General features: G+C 40.1%; 1 protein-coding gene across 8 annotated transcripts; it reads right to left on the reverse strand.

The window, feature by feature from the left end:
- Positions 1 to 8202: 8202 nt before the first annotated feature.
- On the reverse strand, positions 8203 to 22643 carry LOC120714345 (protein FAM161A-like). Of its 8 annotated transcripts, none has more exons than XM_040000516.1 (6): positions 21489 to 22643; positions 15650 to 15777; positions 13812 to 14003; positions 12895 to 13166; positions 10854 to 11003; positions 8203 to 9231 (listed from the first exon to the last, which is right to left on the reverse strand). In XM_040000516.1, exons 3-6 carry the CDS (start codon positions 13917 to 13919, stop codon positions 8343 to 8345), a joined length of 1419 nt encoding a protein of 472 aa, XP_039856450.1. In that variant the 5' UTR covers positions 13920 to 14003; positions 15650 to 15777; positions 21489 to 22643; the 3' UTR covers positions 8203 to 8342. The 8 variants fall into 8 exon arrangements, with proteins under 8 accessions (XP_039856450.1, XP_039856447.1, XP_039856448.1 ...); XM_040000513.1 differs by having other exon boundaries at positions 14099 to 15777; XM_040000514.1 differs by having other exon boundaries at positions 13812 to 14020; positions 14099 to 15777.
- Positions 22644 to 26226: the final 3583 nt, after the last annotated feature.

The raw sequence follows: 26226 nt of genomic DNA on the forward strand, positions 1-26226 counted from the left end.
GATTAAAGTTTAAAATCTACACAAAAGGGGTTTTTGTAATGCTATAGGCAGTAGGAAGTGAAAGTTCTCGTGCTTCGTTATGGCACAAACATTTCTGACAGCTTCAACTTTGAAAAGAGACGCTGGTTTTTTGACCGGACCAGGTTAAGCTGCTATGTTGCTGCTGGCTTTTGGTTTGAGGTTTCCACAACCTCAGGACTCCACTCTGAACCAAATAATTACATGACACTGGTGACTGTGAATGTGAATGCAAAGACTGAAACTAATTAAACACTGACTGTGCTTGGTTGGAAGAACAAATTGCTATTGAGATATAACGGAAATCAGACACATGCCTCAGTGTCTGAAAGGACCAAATGCCTGCCACAGGGAGGGATGGATATTGTTCTGATCTTATGAATATCAGAACATACTAAATCCTACAAATACTGTATTTAACCAGATGCTTCATTCTGGATGGCATTAACTTGGCCTCCAGTAACACTGTGAGGAATCTTTTTGACCAAGATGTGTCCTACGGAGCACAAATTAAACATATGTACAGTAGAACTGTTTTCTACCATTTGCATAATATCTCCAAAATTAGAAACAACCTGTGTCAGAGTGATACTGAAAAACCTGTCCATGCATGTACTATTTCCAGGCTGGACTGCTGTAATTCATTATTATCAGGATGTTCTTAAAACTCCCTGAAAAGCCTTCAGTTGATCCAAAACTCTGTGAGTACTGACAGGGAGTAGAAGGAGAGAGCAGATTTCTTATATGTTGGCTTCTCTTCAATCCAGAATCTAATTTTAAAACCCTGCTCCTCACATGGAAATGCTTCAATAATCAGGCCCAATCTTATCTTAATGACCTCATAGTACCGTATCACCCCATTAGAGCACTTCGCTCTCAGACTGCAGGCTTGCTTGTTGTTACTAGAGTATTTAAAAGTAGAATGGGAGGGAGAGCCTTCAGTTTTCAGGCCGCTCTTCTGTGGAACCAGCTCCCAGTTTGGATTTGGGAGACAGAGACGCTCGCTCTACTTTTAGGAGTAGGCAAAAAAAACTTTCCATTTTGATAAAGCTTATAGTTAGGGCTGGATAAGGTGAGCCTGAATCTTCCCAGTAGTGTCACTGCAATAGGTCTAAGCTGCTGGGGGATTCCCAAGATGCACAGGTGTTTCTTCTTTGGTCACCTTTTTTTACTCACTATGTGTTAATACACCTCTCTGCAAATATTAACTATTAATAATCTCTGGCTCCCCTCCACAGCATCTCTTTTGTTCTCTCTTCCTCCCTTCATACCCAACCAGTCACTGGTTGGGTGTTCCCCATTCCCTGATGGCCCCCTCTGTGTATTTAAGCCCTGTGTGTTCCTTTGTCTGTGTCACGATCTACCCTCATTCATGCTGTGTGTTCTGTCTGCCTGCCTGAGTTTATTCTTTGTATTTTGAAGTTTGTTACTTTTGAGTTCAGCATTGAAGCTGTTTTTTGAGTCCACGTTTTGTCTCCAGAGTCTGCACTTTGGGTCCTCCATTTCACTACTCCTGCCTGCACACAGCCTTCACATGACAATGGCTACTTTTGACACATTTACACACTCGCCAGTGATGTTGTAGGCCAAATGCATTACCATTTTGATTTGGATGTTTGTTTTTTAATAAAATAATAATGAATTCACAAGTGTTTAAAAGTGATGCCACTGTTCCGTGTAAAAAATACCTTTTCTAAAAACTAGATTAACACAGTTGCATTTTTAGTTGGGGGGAATCCTCTTATCGTCAGAACTGGGTGGCTACACGTAGGACCGGTTTTTCAGCAAAAGAGGAAGTGCAATGTTTACGTTTTAGCTTCAGGGGTGGACATATGATACCTTAAGTTCTGTCACACAGCGTCTAAACTAATTAAACTGCATATCTTATAATATATATACACAACTGCAGATAACACATGCATCCTCAAATCACAGCAATACACATGATTTTCCTGAAGTGACTGAACTCACAGAAAACATTAGTAATGTGTTAGGTGACATATAAAAGACTAAATAAAAATCGTATTTTCAAACTTTTTCTGCACTAACGGCATGTTTACAGAATTCGGTAGTAGAAATTATGTTATTTTCTCAGATTAACATAACTCCAAGATGAAAGCATATATATATATGGTATGAATGATGAATAGAACCTTTGTAATAGCTGAGTGTGGGGGGAGGGGACAAATGATTTTTCTGTGCTTTCCTGCATTATAGTGCCTCAATGTTATCCTTGATGGGTGGCCTGTTCCTCGTCAGCAAAGCACTGTAACAGAGCAATAACAAATCTTATTCATATATATAAAACATACTAGATGAGTCATAGCATCCAAACTTTCAGCTATTATTTTTTCCAGTGTCCATTTGTAATGATAATTTGTTGTAGCTGGTATGTGGCCATGTGTGACGGGGAGACGCAGAACTGAACTCAAACACGGAGACAAGACTGAGTAAATACAGAACATGCTATGGAGAACACACAGGGAGAAGACCAAGACAACCGAAAAGGGAACTGACTAAATAAAACAAGGAACTAAGAACTGGAAATATAGATAACAAAACTCAGGTACTAGAAAAATTAGACGCGAAACTACCTACTACACATCAATTATAACGGCAAGAAACTGAATCGTGAGTCTTTAACAAAAACTCAAAACACCAGGTCCAAAGCCAGGGATCCTAACAGTGGCACCTTATAGACCACCTGATATCATGTGTGTGCTTGTTACTAATAATTAGAGATAAAATAAATAAATGGCTAAAAAAAATAAGTAAAAAGTTGTTTTTTTAAGTTGTAGCTACTGTACATCATTCTAATACTCTGCAGAGTAGTCACAGATGGTAAAAGATTTTAATTATTCACAAATGTTTTTAATTAACAGGCTATCACGTTCATTAAGATCAATCTGGTTACAGAAGGTAAAAAGTCAAATCGTTTAATGTAGATAGTCTGAAAGAAATCACATTCTAATCCTTAAAGTTGCTGGCGTGGTGCTACACGTGTAAATGTCTGCTGAAGGCATTCACTAAAAGGTTTCAGTATAAAAGATGGACATAGCTAGCGTGACGTCATTTGTTGCTCAAAATCAATGCTTTCACTGTCGCCGTATTGTGACAAGGAGCGGTGGGTCTGATTGTGCCAAAACTTACTCATTACCAAATAGTCTGTGATTGACAGTCGTTAGCCAGTGAACAAGCTCAATATGCCATCCCTAATTTTCCTCTTTGAAACATGGTGTGACTGAGAATTAAAGAATATTTTTATTTGTTATTCAGATCATGAGGTCAGTAGCAAAGTGTTTTTAGTGACCTCGGAAAACACTCGTGAAAACTGCAACTGATCGTGCAGTTTTAAGGCGCTTCCACACTGACTTTTCTGGAAGTATAGGAGGAGCTTTCAGACTTCAATTTGAGATTTGTTAACGCAGCGTGAGGGCAGCACACCAAAGTTTTACAAGTGTGTGTTGTAAAACTTGTGTGTTGTAAAACGTTTGTAAATGTAGGGGTTCCAGAAACGTTTTACAACGTTTCTGGAACCCCTACGTTCCAGAAACGTAGGGGTTGGTAAGCCCTGAGAAGAGCCAAGAGATTGTTCTAATACTACTGTGTACACTAATGAAATACCTGCAAATGAAGCCCAGTAGAACCAGCAGGATGGAGAAACTGGTAATAGTATACCAGTAATGTCGAGGTATCCCTACAAGAGCAAAGAGAGTTTGACAATTAGTCTGCTGAACATTTTACTTTGCCTGAGATCTCCAAAGTACAATTTTTGCATTATTTAAACTGACAGGCAGCTGCGTATCCCTCATGAATTAGACTTCCAGTCAGTTAGAAAATATTCTTGTTGGGTTGTCTGTGACATGACTGATGCCACTTTTGAGTGAATTGAGTGATTTTTCATCCATCCAGGCATTCGTCTATTGGATGACAACAGTCTATTATTCTTCAAGCTGCTGCATGTTAGTAACTGACACAGTTTTGTACAGTTCCCTTTTAGCATCATTATATGTTCATGAACTAGTTCTGGACTAGCTGTGATATGTACTACAAAACTATAATATTTTTGCAACATCAAAACTTCTATTTTCAGACGTCTCAGAAGCAAATCAGTTTTTTTCTTTACACTAACTCACATTTCAACAGTGATTAGCCATAAGGTTCCAAACTTCCTCTCTGTATGAACACCCGACAACACTGCGTGACAATATCAACAATAATTGACTCACTGTGAAATTATATATTATCAATCCACAGATTCATATTGCAGTTTATTTACATAACTGAGCTGATGAGTGACTTGACGTCCCAGATACTAATTTGCACTGAGTGCAGCAGAATTCTATTTAAATTCTTGCACTGGGTCAAGTGTGATTTAACATTTTTAAATATCACACAGTGATTACTTGTTTATGAATGAAAACTGAAAAACCTACTTCCTCAGCAGCTCATTCATCAACAGGAAGTGGAGGCGTGTGACAACAACCCTTTTAGACTTCCTTTACTGCCATTCAGTTTTTATGACTCAGATGCTCATCTCTTTTTTGAGATGAGAATCTCAACTTTCCATACCTGTTTAAAGAGGTCATCCATTTCTAATTTTACATAGAAAATTTATTATTAAGATTTAATTGTCTAATATAATAAAAACTTAACATCAGTATAATTTCCTGCTTTGCTGTTTCCTACCTCCTCCAGGAGCACTGCAGTCAGCTGTAAAAAGAAGAAATCAAAAACATTATCTATAATTACCTCAGTGGAAAAAAACGTATCATCAAATATCCCTTAAAATAAAGCAAGCAGATACTCACTGTCACAACTTGCTCTGCGCTGTATTCCCTAAGATAGGCAGAGGAAATTACATTAATTAAATTAATGTCATTAATTATGTCTCTCTGCTTTAAATTATCATGTGTTACTCGGTGTGCAGTTAAAAGGTGAGGAGTGTAACACCTCAGAGATGCAGTCCCGAGTATAGTTGAGGTGGCTCAAACAGCTGGTAATCATAATACTCCTGTTACTGCTTATCAGTACTAGTTTATCCATTTTACCCTTCTGGTTTGCGAGGACATGACCCTGAAGGCAACAGATGAGAAAATCAGAGCAGTTTTACAAATTCATTCAGTAAGAGGGTTAAAATAGTGGCTCTGGAGCTATCATAACAATCTCATTAATCATATAAAGCCACATGGCCATGTGCCGATCAGACAATCAAACATTAAATTCATTCTTTTTAGCACTTTTTTCTGCTTTATCTGTCATGAGAAACACCTGTATATAATAGATTTATGCTTAAAAAAAAAAAAAAAAAAAAAAACCACACAGAGGCACAGGATACATCAGGAAATAAAACTTCCTTCCCAAACTAAGCAGGTGTTGAACTTACGCTTGCATTATCCCAGTGATAGTCACACGCCTGTGCCTGGAACTCTGGGACACTATAAATGATCCCTTGAGGGCTATGACTGACATTACATGGGACCTCCTGTGGATAGCAAAGATTCACGAACAAAGCTGGGGGGAAAGAGACCAGAAACATGATTTGACATTGTGTGCCAAAATGCAAAGTCGTGTATTGTGTTTAAAAGCAATGTAGCCAGTATTTGTTTAAACATTGATGGGGCAGATAACTTGGAAAAAAAATGTAATGGGATAGTTTGTCAAAAATAACATATTTATAACTTATAACTTTTTGTTTCTTTTTACTGTCAGCAGTGGTCGGATCTGTCATGCTACTGCAAGGTCAAGTTTAATATCTGTCCAGAAAAAGAAGGGAGTGGCACAAACACACGGTACAATGAAGAAGCAAGGAGGAAAGACAACACACTCTGCTCCAGCAGTGGAGTGGGCGGAGGATGGAGATCGAGTGCGCTGAGTGAGAGACTGAGTTTGACAAACTCAGATAGCCAGCAAAGTGCGTGGGGAGGCGGGGGCGCCACGTGCATTTACTGACTTCAAGTCTAACTTGGTGACTGGACAAACCTCCGTTTTAGGGTTGTGATGGTATCCCCCCGTGAAAAGCCAGCCAACAATTTCCACACTTACGCAGGCACAGATGAAACTTTCCAGTATCCCACCACGCCCCCAGTGCTACTGCAGGTGTCCCGAAGACCCATGGGCGTCAAAGAAATGATATAACTTTTAATAAACTCAAATAAACACGCGCTTAAATGTCTTAAGAAATCACCACTCTCCAAACAGAAGCGCAAACCGCGCTTTATTGATAACACCTGCTTTGTGGCGAACAACTAAGACTACAGGAGGCTAAAGTTAGATCATATTGATGCAAATCACCCCTGCAAGCGAATGCAAAAACACTTTAGCTATTTGACTTCAGTTATTCAGTAAAGGCTTAAATAAAGTGCACTTACCCACACTCAGAATGCGCAGAGTTTCCATAATCCTGAGAATTCCGATGAACTCCAGCGTTGGTTATTTTCAGGATTCCGCTTAAAAGGCTTAACGTTTCACAGGCGTCCAGCCCTTTCGTCTCCTGTGCGGTGACTGACACCTAAGCTTTTATCTTTAAAGACGTCTTGCAGCACTGTAATGGGCTACACGCCCTCTTCTCAGCTGCACGCTGACTACGCGCGTGGAGGAGTGACTTCCGTGAGCGGTGTGATCATCTGGCACCAACGCGATTTTGGTACACATACCAACACCCCGCTTTCACTGAGAATGGTTGGTCAGTCATTGGTTGAATATGTGCCCAGACCGGTATTTTGTTCCCTGAACTTGCAGAAACGGGTACATGATTAGTTTTAACCTGTGTGAGCAACATTTTACCGAACAGTTCATAAACACAGAGATGGAAAAAAATAGCCGAAGTTAGTGAGTGGCGAAAATTGATTTAAAGTTTGAGTGGGCGTGATGTCTCAGTCTCCTGGGTAATTGTTTGCGGGTCGTCTCTTTTGTCGCATCGTGGGACGCTCAGAAGTTCCCCGAGTATTTCCTCAGAAATCTTTAGTATCTAACTGGACACACGGTCGTGCTGGGAGACGGAAAGAACAGGAGGGTGTTTACACATTACTGTGAATGAACTGTGTGTTTGGGATCCCCAGCCTCTGCTTCTTTGTTATGTGCAGCATGATTTTCCCAAGATTTTCCCACCGTACTCCTAGTCCAACCCTAGTCGTATAGACTTCTTTCTCATTGCTTCTCCCTTCCCAAAGTGATAAATAAAATGCATTGATTCGGTTGCGCTATTCCAGGAATGTCCCACATGTCGGCTAGTCAGTGTACTTCTTATGCAGTAATCTGCTGGAGCACAAGACAGAAAACTCTTGAGGAAACTGTGGAGCTATGCACCCTGCAGCAGGGCAGAGTTCAGCATGTACACAGTCTCTAATATACAATGTAGTAAAACATAAATAAAACTGTTACTGCTGAAACGATTTTCCGCGTTTGTTGTGTGTTCTGGGAAGCATGGATAATAGACGCTACTGTAAGACTGTTAATCGGCATTGTGGAAGCTTGTTCTGCTAGAATGAAAATTTCTTTCTACATTCTTGCGCTAAGAATGAAAGCACTGTGCCCGTGCAGGTGAAGCTATCATGTGTGTGTGTGGGGGGGTGATCCTGAATCAAAAGCTCCCAGTTTTGATTCAGGATCAGGAGGCAGCGTGGTATTAGACCAGGTTCAAAACTTGCCTTGTTGAGAAAGCTTATAGTTGTGGCTGGATCAGGGGATTTTTGACTCCTGCCTAGTTATACTGCGATAGTGCTAGGCTACTAGAGCTTTCCCATGATGTGCTGCGTGTTTCTTCTTCACTTACCTTTTTCACTGACTGTGTATTAATACACTTTTCATTGAATAATTAGTCATTATTAATCTCTGGCTCTTTTTCACACTGTGTCTTTTGTCCTGTCTCCATCACACCTAACTGGTTACAGCAGATGCAAAAGTTAAGTGGGAGTTTTTCCTTCCCACTGTCACCAGTGTTTGCTTAAAGGAGGACTCAGAGGGGGAATTTGATTGTGGGGTTTTCTCTGTATTACTGTTAACGTCTTTACCTTACAATAAAAAGTGCCTTGATGCGACTGTGGTGGTTCTAAATATATAAACTGAAAAAAATGAAACAACCTGAAACAAACAATAAATTATGACAGAAAACAATCAATGTATTTTTGATTGCAAAATATTCCACAAAAACAGAAACAAAAACAACACATCCTTGCACATGCATTTCTTTAACCGTGTTTTATTGTTTGATCAAGAGCAACTAGAAACCATGTTGACTTGCCTGCATTGTAAAACTAACTCAAAAACAGTGTAGATGTAGCTGCTCCTCGTCTCCCTTTTTGCTGTGAGTTTTAAACACTTTGTCACACACTGAGAACACCTTTGTTACTGAGCAGAAGCTCTGGGCCACCCAGCTGTTGAGACAAGCAGATGTTGCAGCCGCTGGGGTCAGTGATAGGGGTCTCTCTCTCCTTCACCATCTCAATGGACAGCTGTATTTGCTTCTTCATTGGCTTGGAAGAAGGACTTCTTTGGGACCTGCAGGAGTCGAGAGAGGAGTCGGATTGGTGCATATCAAGCTCCAGGTCTGAGCTTTGATCACTTTGGCTCTCATTAGCTTCTCTTTCCATTTTGTAGGAGATTTTAGTGTGGGGATCATGGCTTGTGGTCATGGTGCCCTCTCTGTGTCTGTTGCCATAAATAGATGTGGGCATTGGCTTTGCCTTGAAGTTATGTCGCTCCACTCTCTCACCAAACTTTCCAAGCTCTGCCACAATCCTGGCCTCCTTCTTCCTCCTTTCTCTCTCCAAAAACTGAAAAGGCTGTGGTGAGAGTGCAGTAGAGGTCTGGGTGCTTGTAGCATCCATGTTCCTGTTATTGTTGGTGTTGCTTCTGCTTTGGTTTGACCGTTGACTATTGCGACGGCTGATAATTTCATAGAGAGGCAGGTGTATGTGTGCCGGAGCAGGTGACGCCCGGAACTTTTTCTGGCATTCTCGGAGCTCTTCCAACTCCTGCCTCAGCAGCGTGTTCTCCAGCTCAATCTCTGAACGTGTGCGCACTCTGTGCTTCTTCCTCTCCTCTTCTCTTAGCATCATCTGGAAAGGTTTGGGAACAGTGACTTTGGAGTTGGGCAGAATTCTGGCACCAGTTTGATCGGACACTCTTGCCTGCGGTTTCGGACAGGAGGTATTGGGCTGGAAGCGAAACCGGTTCTGGCTCGTCATCCTCTCTGGGCTCAGCAGCACGTCTCTGAGGGAAAATACAGGAGAATAAAATGTGATAGTGAGATCTGTTCATCGGTAATATTTTGATTGCATGGTGAGGGTATAAGTGAGAACACAAATATCTGCGATCACTCAGATCAGATCAGATAGCACAAACTATCTCTAATGCTTGATTAAGCCCATATGTAAATTTATTATGATTATGACTATTTTAAATTTCCTTGTGCTTTTTTATTGTTTGTGGGTTTTTCTTTCCCTCTTTATTCTTTTATTTGTATGAATATTTTTTAATTAGTGTATAGCATCAACTCAATTAAACCTCTGTGATTTGGTCACATAAGCAGCAGGTTTTATGTGATTTGGCTTTAATGAAATTAACAACAGGTGCACTAGTATCATGGTCTCCGAGTCATTGACCCAGGGTTTTGACTTTTATGTATTCACGGTGTATTCTTTTGGATTTGTGATGGTAATTGTGGTCAAGCCTGTCTATTTTGTGTCCTGTGTATTGTATTATTGGCGCTTCTTCATTTGTCATCTTGCCTTCCAGTTTTTAGTTTCTCTTCAGATGATAATTCCTTTCTGTGTCCGGTCCATCCAAGTCTTGTCTCTGTTTTGTCTTCTGTCTGTGTCTAGCTTGAGTATCTTTGTCTGGGTCTCAGTTTCAATCATGCCTCCATTTTTATCTCCTGTCCCTGTCAGTTCTCATGTCTTAGTCTGTCTCTCTTTGTTTCTTTACCTTTCTGTCTCAAAGTCAAGCCTGTGATTCAGTTCCAGTGTTCTGTTACTTCCTCTTCTATTTTGGTAGCTTAAGGGAAAACTGTTTTGCTTTCCTTGTCTCATTTGTCTGTGATTAGTATCAGTTGTATTCCCACTGGTGGCCAGTTCCCTCATCTCTCTCAAACTGTATGTGCTGTGTCCCATGGTCCCTCGTTAGAGCTTAGTCTGTGATTCCCTGGTAGTGATGGTGAGATGAAGCCCTGTGAATGTGTCGAATCTTTCCACCGCATTCAACAGCTCATTTGGAACAGCCCAGTCATTCCCCACTTGTTATAGACAACAGTGGTCAGCAGCATCAAGTTTGTTGGGTTAGAGATAACTGACAGCCTGGACTGGTCACTTAATACAGCATCACTAGGTAAACGGGCTCAGCAGCGTCTGCACTTCAGATGAGGAGAGCACATCTTCCTGAGGCACAGTTGAGAGCGCGCTGACCAGCTATATCTCCATCTGCTTTGGCAGCTACAGGGCCCCAGTGAAGAAATCGTTGTAGAAGGTGGTGAGGACTGCTGAGAAGATCATTGGGACATTTCTTCCATCTATCCAGGATGTCGTGCACAGACGCTGTCTCAGCAGAACCTGTAACATCATCAAAGACTCCGTCCGCGCCCATCACCCCATCCTTGCTCCCCTCTGGCAAGAGGTTTTGCAGCATCAGGTCTAGGACAGTCAGATTCTGCAACAGGTTCACTCCCAATGCCATCAGACTCTGGAACTCATAGCTACTCCTCTATGCTGTACCCCCACCCTCCTCCAGAATTACACATGATGCTCAAAGTACTCAGAGTTTCCCTGTATCTTTTTCCACTCTCTTCCAGTATCCAATGAAGACTCAGCAGTGCTGTGAATTAATACTTCATTACCAACCTCTCAAAAATTTGCTCCTGGCTGGGAGTCCAGTCCAGCTCCCCAATGCTGTCCTCTCCACAGAGCTCCGACTGGTCCGAGCCACTTGATGACTCCTGGAAGTCCAGCTCCTCCTGGGAATTGATCCTCTGGAGTCTCCTGGCAGGGCCACTAGGTCAGACATTAACATTCTCAGTCAAATTAACAATGAATGTATATGCCAAACACTTGTAAACTGTGAGTGAAGATTTCAGAAGAATGAGAAGTAAAGTGGTGGGTCAGTGGCAGCATTTGGGAAGAGAAATAACGGTGATGGGGTGTAAGAAACAAAAGCAAACAGGTTACAGGTGAGCAAATGCATGGCAGGAAGGCAGTGTTTGGGCATGTGGTCCCACTCCTGAGAATTAAATAAATTCCAATTTTTCACATATTCTCTAAAAAATAAAGCTCTTACATTATTAAATATTTGTAGCACAACACAAAGCACAACTCCCAGTAAGAAAAACAAACAATTTCCTATCCATTAAACATCCTTTAAGGGAATCTTTTTTCTTTTTCTTTTCACTTTAAAGGTCACAGTTCAAAAATGTGTGACTTTTGACATTTAAAGTTTGGAAACAGAGTTCTTGCTACTGCGTCAAAATTCTGTTTGAATTTCCTTTCAAAAGGTTCCTGACTCAACAGGAAACAGGAAAAATGAGAAAACGGATTACGTGTGTGAGTTTCTGATTTAGTCCACTAAGCCTTAATTATTTGAGTAATGTCTGTATCATCCTTCAGAGATATTATTATTGTTGTTGTTTTGTAATAAATGTTGCTTTTGAATAGTTATCGAATTCTTTTGGAAACAACATGTATATGAGAGCACGCTAGGCACTCATCTTTGTTCTTACTGTAGTGGCCCAGGATCCACTACAGTTCGCTTACAAGGGGGATGTTGGGGTGGAGGATGACATCCTGTACTTCCTACACAGAGCCCAATCACACCTGGACAAGGGAAAAGGCACGGTCAGGATCCTGTTTCTTGAATTTTCCAGTGCCTTCAATGCAATCCTGTCTGCTCCTGGAGAAACTAAACAGAATGCAGGTGGACCCCTGCCTGATTGCTTGGATCTCCGACTACCGTACGTCAGGCTGAAGGACATCACGTCTGATACTGTGGTCAGCAGCACAGGAGCACCACAGGGAACTGCGCTGTCCCCTCTTCTCTTCACCCTGTACACCTCTGACTTCTGCTATAACTCTGAATTATGCCATATTCAGAAGTTTGCAGATGACACGGCCATCATGGGGTGTATCTGGGATGACCAGGAAAAGGAGTACAGGAGTCTGGTGAGGAACTTTGTCACATGGAGTTACACAAACCACCTGCAACTCAACACCTCAAAGACCAAGGACTTCGGGAGGTCCAGACATCCTGTCCACTGCCAGTTCAGATAGAGGGAGAGGAGGTGGAGGTGGTCAACACATACAAGTACCTCGGGCTGTGGGTGGACAACAAACTGGACTGATCATGCAACACACAGCACCTGTATAAAAAAGGCCAAAGCGCCACGCCATCAGACTGTTTAACTCCTCACTGGAGGTGAGGGGGAGGGGAAACAGGGGGACAAGGGAGGGCGGGAACAACTGAGCTGTAGTGCTTTTTTACACTGTGCATTATTTGCAATATTTGTTTTTTTCTTACTCACTCAAATGTGCAATCCTGTTTATCCATGTTGTATATTCTGTATTTATACATGTGTATATATGGTGTATTTATGCTTATATCCTTACTCTCATTCCCCTTATTGTATCTGTAACATGCAACTTCTGTCGGTGCTGTGCAACTGGAAACTGAATTTCCCGGAGGAAACCACCCGAGGGATTAATAGTTTCATCTAATCTAATCTAATCTAATCTAATCTTATTTTAGGCAGATTTGATTTAACACCTGATGGCTGTTGACTTTATTAAAAAAAACTCAACCATACAATTATTTAAGCTATAGTTATTGGGGTCTTTATGTTTCCATTTCTCTATTATGTCAAGGTTTAAGTGTGAGTCATAGAGCGTATCCAACCTGAGGAGCTGCCTGGCCTCTTTGTTTCTTCCCAGACATGCGTCATCGCCCCCTCCATGCCTTTCCTTGCCTTGGCTGATGTACATCCTCTCCAACTCAGCCATGTTCCTCAGGTGATTGCTCTTCAGCTCCTCCAGCCTCCTGTAGTACTCCTGGTTGGAGAAGTAAACATGCTGCTCCCTCTGCAGACCAACGATTTCCAGTGACAGAGAGCTGCGAATGCCTCTCCCGTCTTTTCCTTCCTCACTGCACTCCGAGTCCAGGTCACATTCCTGACAGGTTAGAAGTTGCCAAGATTATGAAACATTGCGAATGAATTCAGTGCAATAGATTTACTTTTAGTGCTTTGGGTGAATGCACATTATTTTTTCAACCTTTTCTATATTGGCTTCTATTAAGAGGAACATTACATAAGCCATTAACAAGTCATTGCAGCACCAAAAGCAGGTTTAGTATGCAATGCACGTATACAACCTTCATCTACCTGTGGCTGAACTGCAAAGATCTTGCATTCATGGGGTTAGAGTGTGCATAAAAAATTAACTTCATAAGGGTATTTCCATTTTTCATTTTTAGACACCTTATGTAGTTGTTATCAGAAACAATAGCAACTGTCTGTTGCACTCAGGCTTCTTTCATCTAGCTGTGAAACCGCTGAAGTAGTGTATTTTAAACTAATGTTTTATGCTCTGCATGCAATGCCTCAAATAAAAGATTTTCAGTGCAACATTGAGGAAGGATGTGGGAACTAGTACAGTCAGGGGATTTCCTTCTGTTCACACATAACCATAAGTGCACAACTAAGTGCACAACTTCGTAATTCATAATTCTATCTAACTTTGAATGTACATATACATACACATATTGAAAACAGATTTAAACAGACTTTATTATCTTTAAACCTTTAGCTTCCTTACCTCACTGATACAGTCCTCATCCTTGTCAAAATAATGATCTCTTTCCCCTCCATACAGAGCCACTAATTCTTTGTTTCCCAGAGAGGGTGATCGGTACATAGCTGCCATCCTTTTCCTTATTTTATCCCAAAGTCACAGCCAGAAGCAAACCTTCTGCACGTCCTCTGTCACCTCACTCAGCACACTGACCTCCTAGGAAAATAGTTTTACTTCGAGTAGGAAGATTAACACATTGTTACCGCCTCGTTCTAACAGACGAACACAGACTGAGAGCCTTATCTTCTTACCATCAGGAGGAATCACGGCTTCATGGCCAGATGGTTCAGATGGCCCAGATGGTCCAGTGGCTTTTCACTTGAACACATGATTCATCGAAGTCCGATTGATGTGGACGCTCCCAATCTGATTTACAGATTAGCTTTCTTAAATACAGCGCAAGTGCTCCATCTGTTGTAGTGTGCAACAAGTCTGCAGGAGCAGACTTGTTGAATTGTTGATGATCAGCTGTATATATATATATATTATTATATTATTATATTATTATATATATTTACTGGTGACTGGGTTTGGGATATACCTACAGTGTCACACAGTAAATACTGTTGTGATAATTACAAAAACATTTAGGTTTATTTTTGGAGTAGATATATTTCTTTCTATTTTCTCCACTAATCTATAAATCAGCTTTGTTTGTTGCCTGTTTATCGCATTTACGTCACAACTTTGGTAAAAACGTTGCTCTTGTTTGTCAGAAGCACTTTCTTTCCCCAAACTAGTGGCTGTGGAGTAAAATGAGCATAAAGTTTGGAGAGAAGCTTAGACAAATATGTGATCCTAAAATTCATATTGCATCATAACAATGAATATTATTTTTAATATTTTAAATACAGAATAGGTTTGATGCTCTTTGTGAATGTACACAGCTGATTTCAACAACATGCAAGCAGATGTTTCATGAGTTGTCCTGGCTGATTATCGTCCGTGACAGGATACTGCCTAGACTGTCTTTATACTACAGATTATACAGTTGGTCTGAAGGTGGAATTCAGTGAATGAATCTAAGCATTGATGTAACCCAGCTCTGACCATGAGCACCAGAGTCACTGTGCACTAGTCCAACACGATGTTCCTGACTGTAAATCTGTCACAGTACAGCAACATGTTTACCCCGGACTAAACAACAAAAACGTTACTCCCTTTGTGCCTTTTCCTCTTATTTTCAACCAACCTTTAAATAATACAGTCATTATCTGGCTAAATAAACATTTGATTTTATCTATCTCAGTAGCATTCTACTCAAAATTAGTGCTTCGTGTTTATTGAGGACAAAGAATCGGTTTTTTTTGAGTGTATCAGGTGGATCAACTTACCCCTCACATGAGGCGTGAAGGCTAAGGTTGAGTATCACATTTCTTTAGCTACAGTTCATCTCACGTTAAATATAAAGCATCTCACCCCTACAGGAAAAACCAGTTCCTTGCTGTTAACTGTTGCTTATCTACAGTGCAGCAAAGCATAGACTATTATTCAGAGATACAAAAGTTAACACAGCTTGAAATGTGACTAATGCTCCATAATGATTCAAAGGGTGTAAACTATGAACTCCTTTATTATCCTGTGGCAGCTTGTGGATGAGACCATGGAGAGGTCTAGCACAGAAAATGTGGAATTAATCTTGGTTAGTGAATCTGAGAAAAATTATTTTCACCTCAAATACCACATACAAAAACTCAGAGTCTAATATCTACTAGTTTGGGACAAGTAAGGTGAAGGTTGACTTTGATTCGGTTCAGACTTTCAGGATTTGACAGGTGAAGCTGGAGGGGAAGGACACCTACCGCAGCCAACTGTGGTAATCCGTTTACTCAGGTTTCTCAGCGCTGTCGTTACAAGACTTCACCTCGTGCTACAAAAACTCTCCCCATCTGTCGCCTGTCTCTTTCCATTTCTTCCTCTGTTTGTTTACCTAACAACCACAGACAGAGCAGAGATGTGATGAAAACCACATGATGATAGTCGTGTCGTGAAAGTCTATATTTAATAGACAGTTTAGGGCAATCGTTTCCAACCTGTTTTTTTTCTTATCATGTCTTAAAATCAGCAAACTCTCCTTCCTCGCCCTACACACACTCTCTTTAGAGAAACAGTTTGCAGTGTTTTAACAAAGAAAAACATAATTTCTTTCTTTCCATAACATTTGTTGCCTTTGACTTTCAGTGCAGTTTTTGTGTAATCTGGCATACAAATCAACTCCATATGCCACATCACATGAGGCTTTCTTTTGATTCTCTTTCTTAAGAACACCCACTTCTTCTTTTGCCAACTAAAGAAATGTGAACAAATTGTGGGTGTTTTTTGCAACAGGCTGCTTGTGACAAAAGTGCATGAAGACTCAGTTTAGATCTGGTTCTTTGCTAAGCTGAGTTTAAAGTAAAACTTTGGGGTTATGAGTTTGGCAATTAGTTTTTGTGTTTTTTAAACGAATCTCTCATTTTGTCATGGAAAATATTAGATTCACTATTTGGTGGGGATTATTATGAAACTGGGCACTATGATGTTGCATTTCTTGCATTTCACTGGCCACTTAATTAAGTTTTAACCTTGGTGGTACCAAGTTGGATCCTTTTACATTTAGAACTTCCTCAATTCTTCATGGCATAGATTTAAGAAGGTGCTGGAAGCAGTCATCTGAGATTCTGGTCCATAATGACATCACACAGTTCCTGCAGACCTATCAGCTGCACATCCATCCTAAATGTGCTCTATGTTGGAGTGAGATCCAGTGACTATAGCAGCTATTTGGATCCCTCACTGAAGTGCTTCGTAAGGATTTTACATTTTTCAGCTCCTGTTGCTGTTGGGACATGATAGCGTCATGTGCTAATGGGTGAGCACAGAGTATCAAATGTAATATAAGAAAATATCTCTTCTTTTTTAACAGCAGATTACTAAAGTACTTACTGAAGATTACTAAAGGTGAACAAATTTACTACTCTCTCTCACTCGTTTTTCTGAACAACAGCATTCACAGCTTCAAGCTAAGCTACCAGAAAGTGAAGAGTTTGTGGAAATGCACAAAGCTCCAGATTCTTAGTCATCTATCTTACTCCCTCCATCGTGACTCAATCTCAGTCATCCAAGACAGCTCTTCAATAATATGGTGGGATAAAACATAGGTGCCAGCCAAATTACAAAGGTCCTATCTGCTCATAATTTCTTAGATAACTTTCCAGAAGCACTTTACCAAAAAAAATATTTTTAATTTTTAATTTTTTTTTTTTAAACCCTGCGTTTGTTTGTTTAAAATCACTATCCTTTCAGCCTGTTCATGGCCAAAAGTGTCCACCAACAGATTAGGTCTGTAATTTTTATTGTTTTGAAGTTTTCTTTCTATTTTTTCTGTATGATGTTTTTAACTAACATCAGTTCTTTTCTTAAATGTAAAATAGTCATAAATTTTTTTATATTTTTAAGCATTAAAACACCAGTTTGTTTGTACAGTGTACTTGTTGGAAGACAACAAGAAGACAACAAGAATAGAAGATTCCCACTCCTGTGAAGTGGTTTCCACAGGGCAAAGGCATTTAAACGGTTTCAATTGGCCAAAAGTGGCCAAGAGGAACAACTGGATGTATAGAGTATATTACTGATATATTTAAGGAGCTGAGGTTAAAAAATTTAAAAATCTGAAAACAAATTGAGACCCTTGGGAAGTTTCATTCCATATGCATTAACACAGCAAAAATGATCAAAGAAAAGAAAGTGAAGTGACCACAAATGGCCAGCATAGAGCCCAGAGAGTTATTAAATGTCAAATGATTGTTCGGGTCGTGTACTGTTGGCTCTTTCTGCTGCTTTTGACACCATTGATCATGGTATCTTGGGTGGGCATCGCTGGATCAGCTTTGGATTGTTTGGGTCTGGATCTGAGAGTTTGGTTCCCACGCTAATTGAGCATCTTCATCTTCAGTTCTCCCAAATGTGAAAAATCAGGCTGTAACTTTTGAGCAGGCATTCAGTTTTGATAAGCAGTCTTTTTTTTTAATCATCTGTGGAACTTTTCCCATCTTAAATATATACTGCCTCTGATAAGTACACATGCTTTTATTTCATCACACACTGAATATTGTATTTCATTATTCCGTTGCCCCCAAAAGGTTGATTCTGTTCATCTGGACGCAGTGGGAGGACGTTTTCAGTGGGAGATAGGTTTCGTCACTCATCCAACTGCCTGTTTCCCCACCCTTATAAAGGTTTATAAGGTTGAGGGAACCTGCAGCCAGCTCGTGCAATCAGACTTGTGATCTGAATGCGCTGTTGCACCTGCTTTTCCAGGATTACCTCTAAAATCTATAGTCTCCTCTTTATCAGAGTTTATGTCATGGCCCAGAGTCTAGTGGCTCCGTGTTTTGTTTTGTTTTTTTTATTATTAATATGCTTCATTTTAGTTAGTTAATGGTTATATACAGTGATTTGTAGTTCTTAGGTTTTGTTCCTGTGCCTCCCATGTTTAGTGTGTCATGTCTCCAGTGTAGGTTTCATTCTGTCTTCATGTTTATTCATCTGTTTCTGCTCCCTCTGTTCCTCATATCAGTGTCAAGTCTGTATCTTTGTGAATGACTCTTGGTTCCTGTTTTACTTCGACAGTCTGTTTTACTTTACTGTTTTGAGTTTTGATTCCCCTTTGTTTCGTCATGTCATATTAGGTTCAGCTGTGTCTCAGTCACCCTTGCCTTTTGTTTTGTAGTATTTTGTGCAGCCAAGAATAAAGGCTCGCTTTTTGTTAAACTTTTACCTCCATCTCTCAGTTGTCTGCATTTGGGCCCACCTCATTCTTTCCATGCGTTGTGCATATTGTGACAGTTTATCTGTTCATTTGTTCATATAAATTTGTGTTATTTGTGTTATTATATTACAAATGGTGAGTATATGTATATAGAAATGCACAGTGTATTTCCAAAGCCTGTAAGAAATCAAACATACAGCACCTGAAACACAAAATTTCAAAAATGCAAAGGTACATAAATCAACAATCTTCTTGTCTTGTTGTGTGTGTGTGTGTGTGTGTGTGTGTGTGTGTGTGTGTGTGTGTGTGTGTGTGTGTGTGTGTGTGTCAGTGAGAGAGAGATAGAAAAATGTACTTGAAATCGAGGGTGGGAAGCTGCAATAACGCTCCCCAGGATGGATCCAGGAGAACTGGGCCATGTTGTTTATTCCAAATTCTGATCCTACCATCTAGATATTGTGGCAGAAATAAAGACTCATCCGGTAACAATTTTCCAATATTCTGTTTTTCAATTTTGGTGAGACTGTGCGAACTGCAGCCTCAGTTTCCTGTTTGTAGCTGACAGGAGTGGCAGCTGGTGTGGTCTGTTGCTGTAGATATTCTGCTTCAAGGATTGTACATTCAGAGATGCATTTCAGCATTCATTGGTCATAACAAGTGGTTATTTGCATTACTGTTGCCTTCCTATCGAAACAATGTAGCCAACAATCTGACCTCTGACATCTACAAGCCATTTTCTGCTGCTCACTGGGTATGTTCTATTTTTCAGATTATTCTCACTACTTCAAAGTCTCTTAAATCCCCTTTCCTCACCATTAGGGGGAGTTTCCGCCATGTGTCTCATTAGAAATGAGTTGAACGAACGTACCTAACAAAGTGGACTGAGTGTAAATATTTTAGAAGCAAAGGAAACCTTACATCACGAGTGCCAAACTCCAGGCCTCGAGGGCCGGTGTCCGGCAAGTTTTAGATATCACCCTGGGTCAACACACCTGAATCAAATGATTAGTTCATTACCAGCCTCTGGAGAACTTCAAGACATGTTGAGGAGGTAATTTGGCCTTTTAAATCAGCTGTGTTGGATCAAGGACACACCTAAAACCTGCAGGACACCGGCCCTCGACGCCTAGTGCCTTACATCAAAGTCTGTGAGAGACAAAGACAAAGAAGCTGCACTGATGTCATTTGTCCACGAGGTGGCGGTGTTGCACTTTTTACTTTTGTTTCCATAGTCGTACACGTGACATGAAATGACGTTTTATAACTGAGCCGTTTTTACTAAAACAAAAACATGTTTTTGAACTGAAATACAGAACATATTTTTGGTGATTTGATATTTTTACTGCCACTTTTTCATTTTCTTTTTTTTACATTATTTTTATTATTATTTTACCCTCACATTGTGCTTACTAGTCTTACATTTTGTTTTTTGTTCCCTCCCGGAGTTCTTGGAAAAGTTTGCCCTCAAAGGTGTTTTCCACGAGTTTTCCTGTGAATGCTCTCAAGGTACAAACTGTCCTTTGTGTGAGAGAGGAAGGTGAGTCAAGACTGTTTATTTGTGTACCAGATTTTGGCATGACAAACACTGACCGGTGTGCTGCACAACGTCAGACACAAGTTACAGCATTAAAAAAGAAAAAGAATAAAGAGCGCTGAAGATTAATAGGTGTGATTAATATCATCCAGGAAAGATGGGCTTTAAATTGGAGATAACCTGAAATCTCCAATGAGATTCCAGCGCCAAAAGCTGCTGCTCACCTGACCTAAGCAGATGTGTAAGAGCGAAGTTAGTCCATTAAAGCATTCAGAACTAACAAAAAACCATATTACGCCTTATTACTTAAATAAGTTTCTGTTTTTCCTGTAACAAAGTTGTGAAAATTCACAGATTTCTCACATAATGGAGCATTTTTGTACGCCTGCTGTATATGTGTGTATATGTATGTGTGTGTCTGATTTTTCCAGTGCTGGCATGGGATGAATAGTGGCAGTGTTCACTCAGAGTGGGGCTGAGTAAACAGTCATCACAAGCTCTCTCCTCCGTCACACAGAGCAGAGTGGCTGTGCCACAATCCTACTCTGCATGGTTTACTGAAACACCTGACATCAGGCAGTTCTCCCAGGATTACATTTTGTAGCACTTCTGAAATGATGCAAAGGTTTAACCACATTATGACTTCTTTGAAAAAAGATTCTTTGTCATAATTTCACAAATTTGTCTGCAAGAACACACTGAAGAATAAATGTTAGTAAAATGAATATAACTAGTGTAAGGTTTTAGCAAATGTTGGATTATTTTTTTGTCAACACCAGCATTTTTTTTAAATCTTATAACCCTCCACCCCCATTTGTACCCATGTTTTTACACAGTTAATGCTTTCTTTTCTTTGTGACTGAACTCATAAAGAAGAGAAGACATAAGAGAGGTGAGTTAAGTGACTTTGATCAAAACATGACTGTTGGTGTCAGGTGGGCTGGTCTGGGTGGTCTGTTTATTACAACCAAAATATGTAGAAGAGCATCTCTGAATGCTCAACACTTCAAATTTTGAAGCAGAATATCACTCCAAGTGCCGTTCCTGACAACTAAGAACAGGAAACTGAGGCTACAGTCCACCAAAACTGGACAATAGAATATTGGTAAAACATCCCTGCATCTAGCAGCCAGCAAATCTGCAGCAGCTGCATGATGCTATCGTGTCAATATGGATCAAAAAAGACGCCCAAACTGCTACTAGCAAAGTGTATCTAATAAAGTGACCAGACTTTATATGATACGTGTTGTGGTTCATACAGCTGAAGTCTGAAGCTTTGTCAGGACTCAAAATGGGGATTTGAGGGTCATAAATCAAAACATAAAGTTAGAAAAAACAAGGGAAGAAAGCCTCTTACTCTTCATTTCTTCTTCTTCTTCTTCTTCTTCTTCTTGTTCGCTTTAGGGCTCACTACGGTAGATCATCTGTCTCCATCTCAGCCTATAACTAGCATCCTCTTCTGTCACACCTCCTCGTCTCCATATTCAGCGTCCTTTGTCCAATATGTCCATCAAGCCTCCTCTGCACATGTCCAAACCATTGCAGCCTCGACCCTTGCTCAAGTTGAGCTATCCCTCTGATGTACTCATTTTTGACCTTGTTCATCCTGGTCACTCTCACTCTCGATTAATATATGGACATCTTGAGCTCGTCCTCCTGCCTTTTTATCAGTGCCACTGGCTCTGAAGCCATTCATCACTACCTCTTACAAAGTTTCACTTTCACTTCTGGTGCAGTCTGTAGTCTGTCACAAATTAAGCATTTGATAAACAAAACTCTGGTGAATGAAACATAAATTCATTAAAACAAATCATTCTAATGCTTGTCATTTTCTTCTGGATCTGAATAAACCTCTTAGCTGTTCAAAATTCCTCTGTGCAGGAAAAAGTAAACCTTGTATGTGTGGGTTTACCAGTCTTTTTCAACGTTTTCTGAATTATCTAGATGTTCTTTTCATTTTCCTTTTTCAAACAGCTGCCATAGTTACAGCACCTATCATGCCTCTGACGATACTGAAGCTTAAAAATAAGGCCCTACTTGTTTGTTTTATAAATCTTGAGTCCCAAATACAGAACAAATTATGATCACACTAGCCATTTTCATTCAAAAATACTTTCTGAACCATTTCCAAATCCAAAACAAGGCCTCTTGGGAGTTTCCCTTTTCTTTTTTTCTGTGCACACATTTACGGTAAAGACCACCAGCCGAAGCTTTCATAGAGAAGCAGCACAACCGCAACCTATCTCACTGAGGTTTGTGTTTCCGAAGAAATCCACGCCCTCGCCTGAAATATGTCCCCCAACCCCCCACAGCTGGAGCAAAAATTTACATGTGATTACAGAGGTGCAAACACTCACTCGTGATGCCAGTACACCGTAAATCCTCATGAGTACAGACAGAACTATTTAAGTCCTCTACGGGAACAAAACTCACGTGGAGCGACACTCAGGACTGGAGTGTTTCTCTTGTCTGCTATGCTAACCTCCCACTTCCCTCTCCCCTGCAGCACTTTACGGCTTGTTTGTGTTTGAGAGGAACACTCCACCCTCTCAACAACAAGCCCTGCTCATTAACTTCCTTAAACAACTCACTGTGCTATGAAGCCCATGCATGCAGTGGGAGCCTGATTGCAGTCTAAATGGGAGATTCAGAAATAAATGGCTACAATGTTTAAAATAAGGTGAAAAGTCACAAAGTCTTTTTTCCTCTTGAAATCTTATGTGAACAAACAAGGGATGTATAATATTTTTTCAAGTTGAGATTTAAAAAAAATAGATAAAAATTCCTTTTCCCATGTGGTACGCAGTAGTGTGTGGGTGTAATGTTTGAAGTTCTACATAATTTTGCCTGCTTATTATACAACTATGTAGCATAATTGATGCCTATCTATCCATAACCACTTGTGTGGCTATAGTCTATCATAGCTAACATTTGGCTGGAGGTGAGGTATAGTGTCGTTACATATTATGCAAATGAGACACTTGAAGAACCAGAAAACCAGCTGGGAAGAATTTTTGAGTATACAGATGCTCTGTTGGGAGTTATGGGCTAGGGTTAGCAATATAATGAGCAACAAGACAATACAAAATATCAGAGAGAAGGTCTGACCTCTTCAAGGCCTTATCCCTCTGGCTTTCAGGGTCCTGAAATATTAATTCCAAATTTCCTCACAAATCTTGTAAAAACTGCACGACAGATCTCAAACAACAACCATAGCAAACTATGACCGGTTAATCCACATGTTTTAGCAAAGCTTTTCTGGCAGTTGTCTCAAAACTGTGGGACTAGTTCAGCACTAAAAATACAGACTTTTTTTCCTTTTGTCAGTGTGATTAAATTTGCAAATCTGCCTATTGTTCAAAGCTTCCACTATACAACAGCAGATACAAAACAGATTCATTAAGCTATGAGTCAGCCACCAAGAGGTACTTTATTTTTATTCATCTGGGATAAAACTTCTAAACACAGTACACCAAATACAGTAAGGAGTACAGAACACAATGACTGGGGATAAAAAATTTCTGGTATCTGTTTTCTTGTTGATTTTATTGATATTGACAGGCTCAGCTCAAAACTGGAGAAGCAAAAGAGAATGGATGACTGAGGGATGCTGGATCAAAAAAAGAGGGGGGGGGATAACATTTTTTCAAAAATCACAAGGGCAGTTAAGTGGACTTTGTTTTTCCTGTCACTTAGGTTACACTCAGTTAAGGTCATTATGATTCAAGAGGCTAAAAGTTAATCCAACATGAAAGCGCAAAAAACTGCAGTTCCTGTGGATGCCACTTAAGGCTCACTCCAAAAGCCAGTAAATCTCCACATTCGCCAGTATTAAAATTAGAGAGGGACCGATCCGATATTACGTATCGGTATCGGTCCGATACTGACCTAAATTACTGGATCGGATATCGGAGAGAAATAAAAAATGTAATCCGATCCATTAAATATCACGAAAGCAACTCACAAAACTTGCGACATGGCGTAACTCAGCTCATAACCTTAGCACGTCGGAGCAGTAGCCTATGCTTGCCTTGCGCTGTGGCAAGCAAGACCTGTAGGCAGTCTGGTTGAGCATTTGGAGCCTCACTACCAAACCGGCATTTCATCTCTGAGAAAGTTATTCCAGAGAGAAGTAAAGCAAGTGTGTAAGTTCATCTCTGAATGTTTGTAAAGCATTCCCACGTTAATCTTAACAACCCATATATGTAGCGACTGCTTCTTCTCTCTCCCTCCCTCTCCTGCTGCTACTTCAATCATGAAACTGATCAATGATCAGCTGATCGGCTTTTCTGTCGCGACTCCCGTCTCTCTTGTTAGTTTATCGCCCACTTTGCACCAGAAAGAGGAAACCAGCGGCTGAACAACAGCAGCACGTTTAAGCTTGATAAGCTGTTGTTAGAATGTATTTAATATTACTTTCTACACCAGGATCCTTTTCTACTTAGCTGACAGCTGGTAACTGTGCAGGGGCGGATCTAGCAAAGTTATAGCAAGGGGGGCCGATAGGGCATTAACAGGGAAAAGGGGGGATACAAAGAAATACTTTTCCTTCTTATTCTCATTTAAAATGTGTAGCTTTTATTAAATAATTATCTGAATCTTACACCCAAAGTTTTAATCTGATGTAAAATGTATATAAGTCCATTACTGTATATAGTAACTATTACGTCTAATGTACCCTAGTAAGCTATAGTACTTTTTCCTTTGGGGAAGGTACCATCTGTGCTGTCTGCAATTCTGTTGAAGAAAGATGTTGAATCTATTTAATTATTGTGGAAAAATAATTGATTTCTGTGCATTTTTTTTTTTACACGTGCATTAAATTAAAGTTGATTATGGTGATTAAGCATCACGAGGCAGAGGGTGGGGGGTGGTTATCTATTTTTTTCTGCTGGTAGTTGACAACCCTATTAGTTAGGTTGCTTAATATTTCCGCTAAGTACTCTTTAAAACACCAGAATAGGGAGGATGGTGTGGGTTTAAGTTTATTAGATTGATCAGTGTTGCTGAACTATGAAATATTTTGGGTGCAGTGTATTTTTTCGTATACAAATATAACAGAATAGCTTTAGTGTTTTGTTTTGTTTTTAAACTTTAGTATGAACTTATACAAAATGCAGCAAGATATTAAAAAAAGTTTTACTGATTAAAAAATACACTATATCGGATTCATATTGGTATCGATAGATATCCAAATTTATGATATCGGTATTGGGCATAAAAAAGTGGTATCGTGCTAGCTCTAATTAAAATAGCCCAAAAACGCACATTTGCATACTATTACCAAAACAAAACAAAAAAGAACTAGCTTTGGCCTTGGCCTCTGAGGATAGTTTTTCTTTTCATACCAACTCTACAACACAGCCAGTGTCAGTGGATGTCATCCGGTCTGATCTGAGTCACTGATCTGGAACTCTTTACTGTGTCTGTACTCTTTGTTGGAATACTCTTGTATAATGTCTACGTTTAACACACATGCAAAGTCTTTGTGAGGCTGGAGGTGTGGTAACGATGGCACACTTCCAAGGTCATTACCCAGGACATCTGGTTTACTTCCTGTTGGCATCTTAGTGTTTTGCACTTGGATTCTTTTTACTCTCTTGGTGTTTCTTTCGCTTCTACTTGCTTGTTAGGCTCAGTTCATAAAAACATGTGTAGATTTAGTACCTAACAACCAACTTAGTTAATATGTGAGTTATGTACTCAGACTAACCATCACTCTATTTTATGCTATCAAGCAGTGCATCACAGCACGCACACCAAAAAGCCACATTTTGCATAAATTAGCTAGCAGCTTTGAGAAAGTGGATCCGTTTGATGCATCCAGTGTTGCCAGCTGTGGCTGAGACAGCTTTCTGCTTCAGCAAGTCAGTTTTCTGGTGCGCAAAGTCAATCCCATCAGTCCATTTTTCTTTTAGTCTGGTGTGGAATCTGACCCGAGCATAATTGCCTAAATGTCTTTGAAGCAGCAACCCAAAAGGCATCTCCGATTATCATATTGTGTTCAGTTGTTAAGATGTGTTTATGTTTTAGCTCATACACATACACTCAGTGCTTTCATGGTTTTCAGTGTAGACACAGGGTCTCATGATATA

Source organism: Simochromis diagramma, unplaced genomic scaffold, assembly GCF_900408965.1.
Source record: "Simochromis diagramma unplaced genomic scaffold, fSimDia1.1 OVJJ01000596.1, whole genome shotgun sequence".
Classification (NCBI taxonomy): domain Eukaryota; kingdom Metazoa; phylum Chordata; class Actinopteri; order Cichliformes; family Cichlidae; genus Simochromis; species Simochromis diagramma.

What these genes read in the sequence shown, in the direction of transcription:
- LOC120714345 (XM_040000516.1), bottom strand. Translation starts at nt 13,919, where the DNA reads ATGGCAGCTATGTACCGATCACCCTCTCTGGGAAACAAAGAATTAGTG. An exon ending in GAGGCCAGGCAGCTCCTCAG is followed by an intron (nt 11,004 to 12,894) that starts GTTGGATACGCT and finishes TGTCTGACCTAG; the next exon opens with TGGCCCTGCCAGGAGACTCC. An exon ending in CAGGAGCAAATTTTTGAGAG is followed by an intron (nt 9,232 to 10,853) that starts GTTGGTAATGAA and finishes ATTTTCCCTCAG; the next exon opens with AGACGTGCTGCTGAGCCCAG.